This window comes from Rasamsonia byssochlamydoides (assembly GCF_041956645.1).
Source record: "Rasamsonia byssochlamydoides strain NRRL 3658 unplaced genomic scaffold VTN77scaffold_43, whole genome shotgun sequence".
NCBI lineage: Eukaryota > Fungi > Ascomycota > Eurotiomycetes > Eurotiales > Trichocomaceae > Rasamsonia > Rasamsonia byssochlamydoides.
The window spans coordinates 68,949-79,798 of record NW_027192426.1 but is presented as its reverse complement, the minus strand read 5'-3'; the positions used below and the strand labels follow the sequence as shown (position 1 = coordinate 79,798).

Here is a 10,850-nt window from a genome sequence, read left to right as displayed (position 1 = left end):
GTGAGACCGAAGTCACCCGTGACCATGAAGAACCGGATGCCCGCGCGGCGGCACGAGGCCACCGTCGCAGCGGTTTCCGGCCGCGGGGGATCGATGATGCCGTAGATACCGATGATGGTCAGATCCTGCGTGCATTCGCTTTCGATCTCATCCTTGAAATCGTTCGAACCCAGTGCATTTCGCGGCACATACGACCGCTGACAGAGGACAATGACGCGCTCAGCTCGCTTGGACAGCTTCTCTTGGAAGGCGGAAAATATCCGCTTCGCCGAGTCATCCAGCACCTTGACTTCGTTACTCTGTCCAGACCAGTAGGCCGTACATCTGGGGAGGAGCACATCCGGAGCACCCTTAACATAGACGAGATAGCTCGTGTCGGAGGAATCAACGCCTTGCGGGACTTTGTGGAGGGTCAACATCCATTTGTTTTTGGAGTTGAAGGGAATCTGGAAGACGCGTTCGTATTGCGAGGATAGATTGCCCGCAGGCTTGATGGATTCCGCAAATCGCAGGACCGCAGCATCGGTGGCATTCCCATGCACCTCCCGATCTGGGATTGGCTTACTCAGGGACGCCGGGTCGAAAAAGGCATCGTTGCAGAGGTGAGAGCCCCGGTAAAGACTGGACAGCGATTCAGGAACTTCCGATTGCTGGAAAATCTCCCCCATCTCTTCGACGGTGTATTCCTTGTCGAGAAGTCCAACCGACCTGACAATCATCTTGTTCTGGGTCAGCGTGCCCGTCTTGTCGGAACAGAGCACGTTGACACAGCCCAAGGTCTCGACCGTCGCGAGTCCCTTTGGCAGGATATTGGCCGCTTTCATCCGTCGGGCGACCATCATGAGCGTGAGAGCGACACTGATCGGCATTCCCTCCGGAATGAAGGCGACGACACAGCCCATGACATCGTTCAACATGTCCACCACGTTCATGAAGGAGTAGTGGTCGACGCGGAGCCATCCGACCCAGGTGAAGAGGATGATGGATGCTAAGATGATGGTGAGGATAACGATGATGGTTACGAAGCGGGCGATTTCCTTCTGGATCAAGGTGGGCTTCTGCTTGACGCCGGTGGTCATGGTGGCAATTCGACCCATGACGGATCGACCACCCGTCAACACGACGACGCCGACAGCGTTGCCGTTGGTCACGCTGGTTCCCATCAGGGCGATGTTGCGGGTCTCCAAGAAGTTTTCGTCGGTGTGGTCGATCGCTCCTTCGATCTCGTCAGACTCGCCAGTCAGGATGGCGCGATCAAAACGGACATCGCCTGAACTCTGGAGGATGCGCATGTCTGCGGGAACCTTGTTGCCAATGGAGATATGGACGATGTCACCGGCGACCAGCTCGGAGGAGGGCACCTTGATGAGCTGACCCTCGCGGAGCACCAGGGCCTCGGAGGGAAGCAAGTCCAGAATGGAATTCATCACCCGCTTGGTGGACCAGTCCTGGAAGGCCGAGAAGCTGGCTTGCAAGGCGATGACGATCAGGATCAGGACGGCGAGGGCGAGGTTGGTGACCGAGGGGGGGTTGCTCAACGGCTGCCAGCAGATGAAGAAGATGACGACACCAACCCAGAGCACAGAACAGAAGCCGCCGAAGACGTAGAGCAGGACCTTTTTGAGGTAGTTCTCATGATGTTTGGAGATAACATTCTTTCCATCCCGCTGGAGTCTCAGTTGAGCAGCGGAGTTGCTCAAACCTCTGGCGGGGTCGACATTGAACTGCTGGCAGAGACGATCGGCGGGGAGCAAGTGGAAGTCGAGACTCTCGAAGTAGTCTTTGTTGGGGGTCGCCTCCTTCTTCTGCCTCGTCTTGAGCACGTCTTCGGGAACGTTTTGGGATTCACTGATCTGGATGGAAAGAGTCCGGAATTCAATAGGGATGCCCGTCGAGGCATGGGCGTTACTGCGGCCACTGTCAACGCTCCGGGATCGCCTCCTGGACAAGGGATTGGGACGATAGTGCGCCCGGCGATCATTGGCAGCAGTTTCAAAGGTGATGGTGGTTGGTCTGCCCACTCGTGCCTCGACATCTTTTGTGTCTTCCTCGATGTCTGGCTGCTCCGAGCCAGACAACGAGGGTCGACGAGAATCGGGCATTTCAGGAAGATTGGCCAGCAGGTGCTAGAGAACAGACATAGATAAGGATAAAACGGGCCTCAGAAGTGCTGACAAGAAGAGAGAGACGGAATTGGGGGATGGGGTGGCTTTTGTAGTTCTGCGCTGGGTGGCAATAATGAAAAAAAAATCAACAGAGCGGGCGTAGCTTGCTCAGGAAGCTGCGACCTTGGCCCGCGACGCGGGGCAAAACACACCACCCGCGAGGGGAAAAAAGAGGGCTAATTCAGGACTAAGAATCTACTTTAGTTCATTGCCAGGTCTTCTCGATTCCTCTAGTCTAGGAATTTACGAGCTCGCTCAGCGCCGTTCTGTGTGCACTGCGGCTATGACACGAGGGACGGCTCCTCGAGTATTCTACCAGCAGGAGGATTTGATCTAGCTATAGTTTCTTAATGACGCCAATGGTGATTCCGGACGTTTCATGAGGAATTGAATTCATTTCTTTGAGGCCGATCTGTTTCAATCGCCTCTCTATCAGCGTCGCTATTCCAGTGCGGCAGTGCCAAGCACGTCATTGACTTCGCGTGCAGAAACTGGTCCACTACCCGGAGCTCCGCAGAGAAAGAGAGCGGAGCCTGGAACTACTCCGTAAGGATGCTGTGTGCAGAGCCGAGGGAGCGGTGAGTTGATGGGGGAAAGCTGATGGCAATAAGAATTAATTGAAATGAAATGATAAGGCCGATAGCGCGTCGATCGTGGTCTGGGCTGTGATTGCATGGGCGCTCCTGCCAAGATGCACTCTAAGCCAGTGCCAAGCGCCTAAGGTCCACCCGGTGCAAGTAGCACAACTAAAATTCAACCTCACCTTTAATGTTTGCTGTCATCTTGATATTTGGACGGCTTTTCTTGCATTTTCTCGAATTCTGACTGCTGAAATTCGGTATTTTTCGCTGGAAAACGTATCCAAGTACATCAGGAAGGTGCAATGCGGGCATCATCTCCCCAAATGAGCCACCGAGGGAGAATTTCGAGGATCTTCCAAATGCGCGAGTCGGCTGGGCGCTGGCGGGGATGAGGGATTATTCTGGACCATACGAATCCTCCCCCCGGGACCTTACGCCGCCCCACGCCTGCTTCCCACAAAACCTCGCTCACATGCTGCGCTGCACTGCAGCACATGGTGGCCACGTTGTTTGTCTTTCCTTCCTCTGCTTTCGACATTTTCATTCTTTGTGACAGACGAGAAAGAAATGATGTCATGCTGATCAGCTGCATACTACGGGAAATCTAGGACGACATAGCACCGCCTCAATTGAGTCTGGCGCCTCTCAATGACTGGGGGTCATACTCCTGCTCCTGCTCCTGCTGTACGGAGTATACTGTTACAATACAGTACAGACATCTCTTTCAGGACTGACTTCCAGCCGTTGGTGGTTCCGTCAGAATCAGTACCGAATGCGGTCGGGATTTTCTTTCGCCCTTTCCTAACCTTTTTCATCTGTGGTAGAAAGGAACTCGGAAAATCCCTCATTATTATTATGATTCTTCTAACTTGGGCAGTTGCCCTGGGCAGTGTGGGAACTGGATTTGAAGCTGAAACGTAACGGCTACCGAAACCTTATGGAGTACAGCCGCACAGTACCAGCCTACTCGGTAGGTGGTAATTAGAAAAACCTTTCCCAGTCGCCCACCACCTATTTCATCTTCCTTGTCTTTGTTGGTCTGACATACTGCGGTCAGGAGCTGTCGACTTACCGGCTGCTGACATCTGCACCCTGCAAGCTGCATGCAGCAGAGCTAAGCACACCGCACAGATCACTTATCGCCCCAAACACGCACACTTGCATCATCCCATGCACGCACAGACCGGTTTTCAATTTTATTTTCCTTGTAATATCTGCAGGCTGACTGTAGACGGTCTAGCTGATAGAAAATAATAAGACGCACAAAAACAGGAAACAACAAGAATAACTGTTTTTTTCCAAAAAAAAATTCTAAAAAAATTCTAAAAAAAAATTTAAAAATAAAGAAATCAAAATAAAGCATCTCTCTCGGTTTTCTCTTTCTTTTTTCTGCCCTCTTCTAGATTAATACAATCCTGATGAAACGTTTCAGCTGAGGGATATTCCGTTCTTTGGAACTGGTTCCACTGCTCCCGTTGTCAGCAGTCCACCAATATATCTGTCTGCGCCCTCTCTCTCGCAACAGCTTACCTCATCGCTTGGCATTAATATCATTTTTCCCACACAGAGCAAAACCTCGCTGCCTAGGTAGGCTTATTGTATTCTGACTCAAAATTTATTCTGGGCCTTCAGAAGAGATACAATAATTTCACCGTCTTTTCCCATTTTCATTACGTTAAATTAAAGCTCTTTTCCTAAACCAGGGGCACGGATGGTTTACCCAGATCTAGCTGGACCCGGACCCAGCTGCAGGGCCTCAGTCGTGATTAGAATCTAGTATCCCACGATTGGTTGTGATAAACCGCTCAAGCCAGCTATTTCCGTGGTTAGCCCTCGAAGATTCGTGCTGAACTAGATAGAGCTGCTTCTTGAGATGATCGTACCGAGGAATTGAGTGTAGAAGAAGGACAGATTGCTCTCCATCTACACCCAGGTGTTGATGGCGGCGATCGTTTCTTTCATGAAAACTACACGAACGCCTTTCAGATGCCGCCATATATCATATTAGCTTCTTTGCAATAACAATTTCTGCTGTTTTATGTCTATGAGGTGGCTAGTGGAAGCTCAGACCCGATGCAGTGGTAGAGCTGCTTGTGTTCCCCGAACCTGTCCTTAAGTAGACAAGCTTCCTTCCAACACACGGATGTCGAAGATGCCAGCTTGCCAGAGACTCGTCGTCAATAGTGGTGGAGGACATGTCCACAAGCTTGGAACCGATCACTCCACAGAAAAGAGGAAGAAGCTCAGCATCGGATGGTTTCACAAGGACACAGACGAGCAGAAAGAACACCTGATCCCAACGCACCACTCCAACCAAACCACGCGTCCTCCTTCCCCCACGGCAGCAACATCAACATCTGCAACCTTTGCTGAGCGCTATGGCCACTGCAAATGGATCATCCACTACGGACATGCCTCGACAGTGAGGCTCTACCGGAAATCGCCAATCCAAGTCTACGCCGTCAAAGTGTTCCATCGGTCCCGTCGCAATGCAGAGTCGGACTGCTTTACTACGACCGGTCTTCGTCACCCCCACATCGTCGAAACTGTCGACCTCGTCCGGGATGATCGAGGAGATCTCTGTCTCGTCATGGAGTTCTGCGCAGGGGGCGACCTCCTGTCGCTGCTGTTGGCATCCGCCTCTGGCAAGCTGGAGAGGGTAGAGGCTGACTGCTTCTTCAAGCAGTTGGTGCACGGTGTGGGATACCTGCACGAGAATGGGATTGCGCATCGGAATCTGAAGCCAGAGAGCATTCTGCTCACCGCGAACGGATGTGTCAAGATCGCCGATTTCGATCGCGCTGTTGCTGCATCAGATCCTCCGAAGGATACATCGCCACTATCGCAATATCTCTCCTCTACTTCAACATCTGCCTACATTGCTCCTGAAGAATATACTCATCGAGGGCTGGATCGCAGAACAGGAGATATCTGGGCTGCCGGGATGATATACATGGCCATGCGAACGGGATGCCTCTTCTGGAGCGTTGCCAGGAGAGATGATGCTCGTTTTGAAGACTACGTCAAACGGCGCGCAGAAGAGTCTTTCGGGCCTATTGAAGCTCTGGAACAGGTGAGCAACCGTATCGTATTCCATCTGAAATCTTAAAAGAAATATCTAACTCGCCCTGACTACTGCTGTCGATCCGAAGAGGTCCTGCCGAAATGTCATCTACGCGATGCTCGATCCCAACCACGTCCACAGGATTACTGCATCGCAAGTCCTGCGTTCGGAATGGGTCCAAAGTATCGTCGTCTGCGAAGCTGGCGAAAAAGGTCAATAAATGTGCGGCCACGATTTTTATGATGCACGTATAGATACCCAGTAATGGCATGTGTGTAGTTTCCTACGAATTTGTTTTGAAAGTTATGATGATATATAATATGAAATAAGATAGAGGCTGTCCATCTGCTTGCTACCCTGCTCTGGACGGTATGATCCGCCAAGACAGTATTCACTATTACCAATCTTGGGGCGAGTATAAATATAAAAATATAAATAATTAGCCGAATCGTTCTTACTCTCCGCATCAATCACACACAAATCTTGATCTCGATCTTTTCTATGGTTTATTCTTAGCCTTTTTTTTTCCCTGAGTCTGTGTCTTTTTTTTTTTCTCACCGAAGGAATGAGTTCGGTGACATTCCGTTTTTTTTTTCTTTCCTCCTCCCGTTTCCCATTTCTGTCCATCGTTTGGGTGGAATTAATTTCAGCGCGCTTGGACAGAACGGGAAGTGCTGACAAGGGCAATCTATGAGGGATTTATCCTGAGCAACCAACGCGTCCATTAGCACATCGATATCCCTCGACGCTCAACGCTGCAGACGCACCATTGATGGTGCCAGTGATTTATTTCGCCATTCTCTACGAATCTGGATTGATCCTGAATGCACATGGTGTTGGGTCAGGAATCATGATTCATGATGCTTACACGCTAATTAAACCTTCCCTTTTTTCCCTTACCCATCAGCATATCTAAGATGACTTTCAGCCTTTGTCTCCCGTTGGTGCCTTTATTGCTTGGTTATTAGTGTCATCTTGACTAGGGCTGAATGAAGGCCTCGTCTTATCAGCTTGAGTAAAGTTTGGGACAGTCTACCTCGTGGCTAACTCAGCCAGGCTCAGAACTACAAGGTCACGATGATGGCCTTCCTTTTCTGTGCAGCTTCTGGTGTATCAACTAGCTATCCCCTTCCAACTCAACTCCCAGATGTCCAATCGCCATATTTCCTGTTATCGAGCCAATCACGGCTCAGATTTTTGCATTCATGTTCTGTCTCGACATTTTGTCAGGAAATCTCCCTTTTACCTTGGATTGAGGCCGTTCTCTCTTGATAGAAGGCTCGCCACGACTTAAAATGTCGCTTATCCCCTTGGTCATGATGTCTCCTCGCTCCTGTGGCTCTAGTTATCTTCTGCTCTGCTGTTCGCCTCCCTCCTTGGCATATATTTCGTCAACCCTCTACAACGCTGAGTTGAGCTGAGCCCGACATGTCTCCCACCCAATTTGCCTCTGACGATACTCATCCGGTCATCTCTGAAGGTGGTGGCGTCTACTCGAGGAAGGAACGGCACAATGAAAAAGCCTTCAGGAAGGAACGGCACAATGAAAAAGCCTTCAGGACTCAGAAGACTCCGACTGAGAAAATATCTGATATTGAGACCGGATCTGGAGAGACTCTGCTTGACGAGCGTGACTTGAGGAAAAAACAGGTATATCCATCCCATATTAATCCATCTCTTTATCGTGAACAGTCCAAGCCACCTTCAACTTCTCCCACTTACTGACCGGAAATAGGAGTTCAAAGGATGGACTGTTGTCTGGTAAGTGGCTGGTATTGCGAGGTAGACGTGACTGGGAATTGACGACTTGCTCCAGGCTTGCCTATCAGTCCATTGGGGTTATCTATGGAGACATCGGAACCAGTCCCCTCTACGTGTATTCGTCAACTTTCAGTGCTCCTCCCAGTTACGACGATCTGGTGGGCGCTTTGTCTCTGATCATCTACGCCCTGACAATAATGGTCACAATCAAGTACGTTGTCATCGTACTGAATGCCGATGACGAAGGTGAAGGCGGAACCTTTGCCCTCTATTCGCTGATTTCTAGATATGTCAGTTGCCCAATTCAGGTTCTTTGTCATGCATCATCCGGAATGATAGCTTGTGAATGCCCGCTCTGACTGCCGCAGGCGCGACTTGTGAGTCGCCACCCCCGAGAAGAAGCAATTACTCGGATTGAGCGCCATCGGACCGGCGACATGCCTCATCCCAACAGCCGGATCCGATCCATGATCGAGAACAGCTCGGCAATGAAGTGGCTGTTCAAGGTGGTTGGTGCCTTTGGCGTGGCGCTGCTCCTGGCTGGTGGGTTCTAGACTTGCTGCAGCTATTCTACGATTCCGACTAAGAGGCACACGGACGGCGTTCTCACACCGGCTCAGTCTATTCTCGGTGCCATTCAAGGGTTGAGTATTGCCTTGCAGAAGACTCGTTTCTGAACTAATGTTTCTTCAGGCTGACCGTCGTCAATGAGAACATCTCTACATCGTTGATCGTCGGTGTTTCCTGTGCTATTCTGATCCTCATCTTCCTTATCCAACCGTTTGGAACTGCAAAAATTGCCATTACATTTGCTCCAATCGTTATTGTCTGGCTCTTATTCAACTTCACCTTTGGCATATATGTCTGTCACCCATACCGTCCTAGTCCACGCGCCTCGAGCTGACCAGTGCGCAGAATTTGGCACTGTACGACGCTTCCGTCTTGAAGGCTTTCTCTCCGTACTTTGCGGGAAATTACCTAGTCCGCAATGGAAGGAATGGCTGGCTATCTATCGGCGGCATCCTTCTCGCCTTTACCGGTGTGGAAGCAATGTTTGCCGATCTGGGTGCGTTTAGCAAAAGGTTAGTTCGATCTCATATACCTTCCCCGGAAACACTTTGATGCTGACAGCCATGCAGAGCAATTCAGTTATCATGGCTCTGCTTTGCGTATCCGTGTCTTTTGCTGGCAGTATGTCTTTTGACTCTCCTCCACTGACTTCTCTCTCCTTTCTTTCTGCTTTCTTTTTCCTTCTTTGCCTCTCCTACTGGACGTTATTCGGGCTGACTCCGGTTAGTATATTGGACAAGCAGCATATATCAGTCGAGTACCGAGCGCTTATGCTAATCCCTTTTACACTGTTCCGCCCGGCATGTTCTATCCCAGCCTAGTCATGGCTATTCTTGCTTGCATTGTGGCCAGCCAAGCAGTCATTACAGGTTCTTTCCAGGTATTACTACCGCGATATCAGCACTTCTTTATCCTCCCCAACCCTCTAAGAAATGTGTATCTCTCCTCCAAATGCTAACATTAAGTGTATAACTCTGCAGCTCCTGTCTCAAATCATGAAATTATCCTACTTTCCACAAATAGAATTGATTCATACCTCGGAAGTAGTTCACCATCAAGTGTACGTTCCCCTGGCGAACTGGATCATGCTGGTCGGCACAGTTATCGTGACCGCTGTCTACAATAACGTGAGTTTTCTCCTGCATCTCCTGGCATACTGATGCTGACCGCATGCAACACAGACAACCAAACTAGGCGACGCATACGGGTCTTGTGTCATCTTGGTGTCCTTCCTCACTACATGCATGGTGACCATTGTTGCCATCATCGTCTGGCGCTTCCCGATCTATCTCGTCTTGCCCGTATTTATAGTATTCGCTCTCTGGGACGGAGTGTTCCTGTCGGCGGCCCTGAACAAGGTTCCAGACGGTGCATGGTTCACCCTCGCGGTGGCTGTTGTGCTCTGCAGTATCTTCATTCTATGGCGCTTCGGGAAGGAACAGCAGTGGAAGTCAGAAGCCATCGACAGCGTGCCGCTCTCTCGAACGCTGCAGCTGGCGTCGGATCTGCAGGGTGACCTGCGACTACAGCCCACATTCGGCGGCTCCAACGTTCTGCCGCTCAAGGGACTCGGGATCTTCTTCGACAAGGCTGGCAACCCGGCCGCAACCCCGCTGGTGTTCTTGCACTTCCTTCAACGGTTCACTGCCATGCCCCAGGTGACAGTGTTCTTCCATCTGCGACCTCTGGGTGTGCCTACGGTCGCCCCTGATGACCGGTTCACCGTTAACCGCTGCTACGCGGCCGGACCAGACGGGGTTAAGAGAGCTGTGCCGAACTGCTATCGCATCATCGTGCGACACGGCTACACGGACGAAGTAGTGACGCCAGATCTGGGGCGCCTGGTGACCGACCATATTCAACGGTACCTGCAAAACGAAGATGAAGAGGGAGCTCGGGGCCGACAACAGAGCAAAGTTGGCGATCGTGATTCTGACACATCTGCTCCTACCACCACCCCGACGCCTCTGGCAGTATTACAGCAGGCCTACACCAGGTAATCTACATCGTCGGAAAGGAGCAGCTCCGCATCCACCCGTCCACGAACCCTGTGCGACGGTTCGTGCTGGGCCTGTTCCTGTGGCTCCGCGAGAACACGCGCACCAAGGTGCAGCATCTGAACGTGGAAGTGGACCGGCTGGTTGAGGTGGGGTTTATCAAGGATATCTAGTATCTAACCGGACAAGACGTTAGTTAGTTGTTTGACCTTGGTGTAAATGTTCGGTCCGTCTAGACTAGCCATCTCGTTAGGGTGTATAGTACAGCACACTGGAATAGAGGTAATCTCATTTCCACCAACTCTCACTAGGATGCTCCATATACGGATAGTTACATCCATTACTGTATTTATTTACATACATTAGTCACCAGTTAGGTAGGTAGGTCACCCTGGGTTGTGTCAGCGCCTAGGAGTCCTAGGCGTAGTGATCTCACCCGTGAACCAAGCAAATGCTCGAAACAAAGGAACGAGATGGAAGCTGATCGACCACCCTGATTTCTGGGCTTACAGTCAGCCTATGGAGTCATCTTCTTGATCTTCTCTCTCTCTCTTTCTTTTTTTCTTTATTTTATTTTATTTTTATTTTTCTGTCCTTTTCTATCATCATCAACCGAATATATAGAAATTCTCGGTGCAGCCGGCTTACCGGCCACACGCTTAGTCAGCTCCGTTGGCCCGTGCGCCCCAAACCTCCTACCTCCTTACACACA

The 10,850-nt window shown here is 50.6% G+C and overlaps 2 protein-coding genes across 2 annotated transcripts; both read left to right on the top strand.

Moving 5' to 3' along the window:
• Positions 1 to 4,889: 4,889 nt before the first annotated feature.
• On the top strand, positions 4,890 to 5,855 carry VTN77DRAFT_5873 (uncharacterized protein; the record flags this gene model as incomplete). The annotated part of the gene is made up of 1 exon (XM_069422088.1): positions 4,890 to 5,855. The coding sequence occupies one exon, from the start codon at positions 4,890 to 4,892 to the stop codon at positions 5,853 to 5,855; it is 966 nt and encodes a 321-aa protein (XP_069276586.1).
• A 1,383-nt stretch (positions 5,856 to 7,238) lies between these two features.
• VTN77DRAFT_5872 (uncharacterized protein) lies at positions 7,239 to 10,311 on the top strand (the record flags this gene model as incomplete). The annotated part of the gene is made up of 12 exons (XM_069422087.1): positions 7,239 to 7,460; positions 7,546 to 7,571; positions 7,627 to 7,861; positions 7,940 to 8,077; positions 8,126 to 8,214; positions 8,265 to 8,397; positions 8,457 to 8,653; positions 8,711 to 8,762; positions 8,869 to 9,021; positions 9,122 to 9,268; positions 9,323 to 10,057; positions 10,138 to 10,311. 12 exons carry the CDS (start codon positions 7,239 to 7,241, stop codon positions 10,309 to 10,311), a joined length of 2,301 nt encoding a protein of 766 aa, XP_069276585.1.
• Between the last annotated feature and the right edge of the window lie 539 nt (positions 10,312 to 10,850).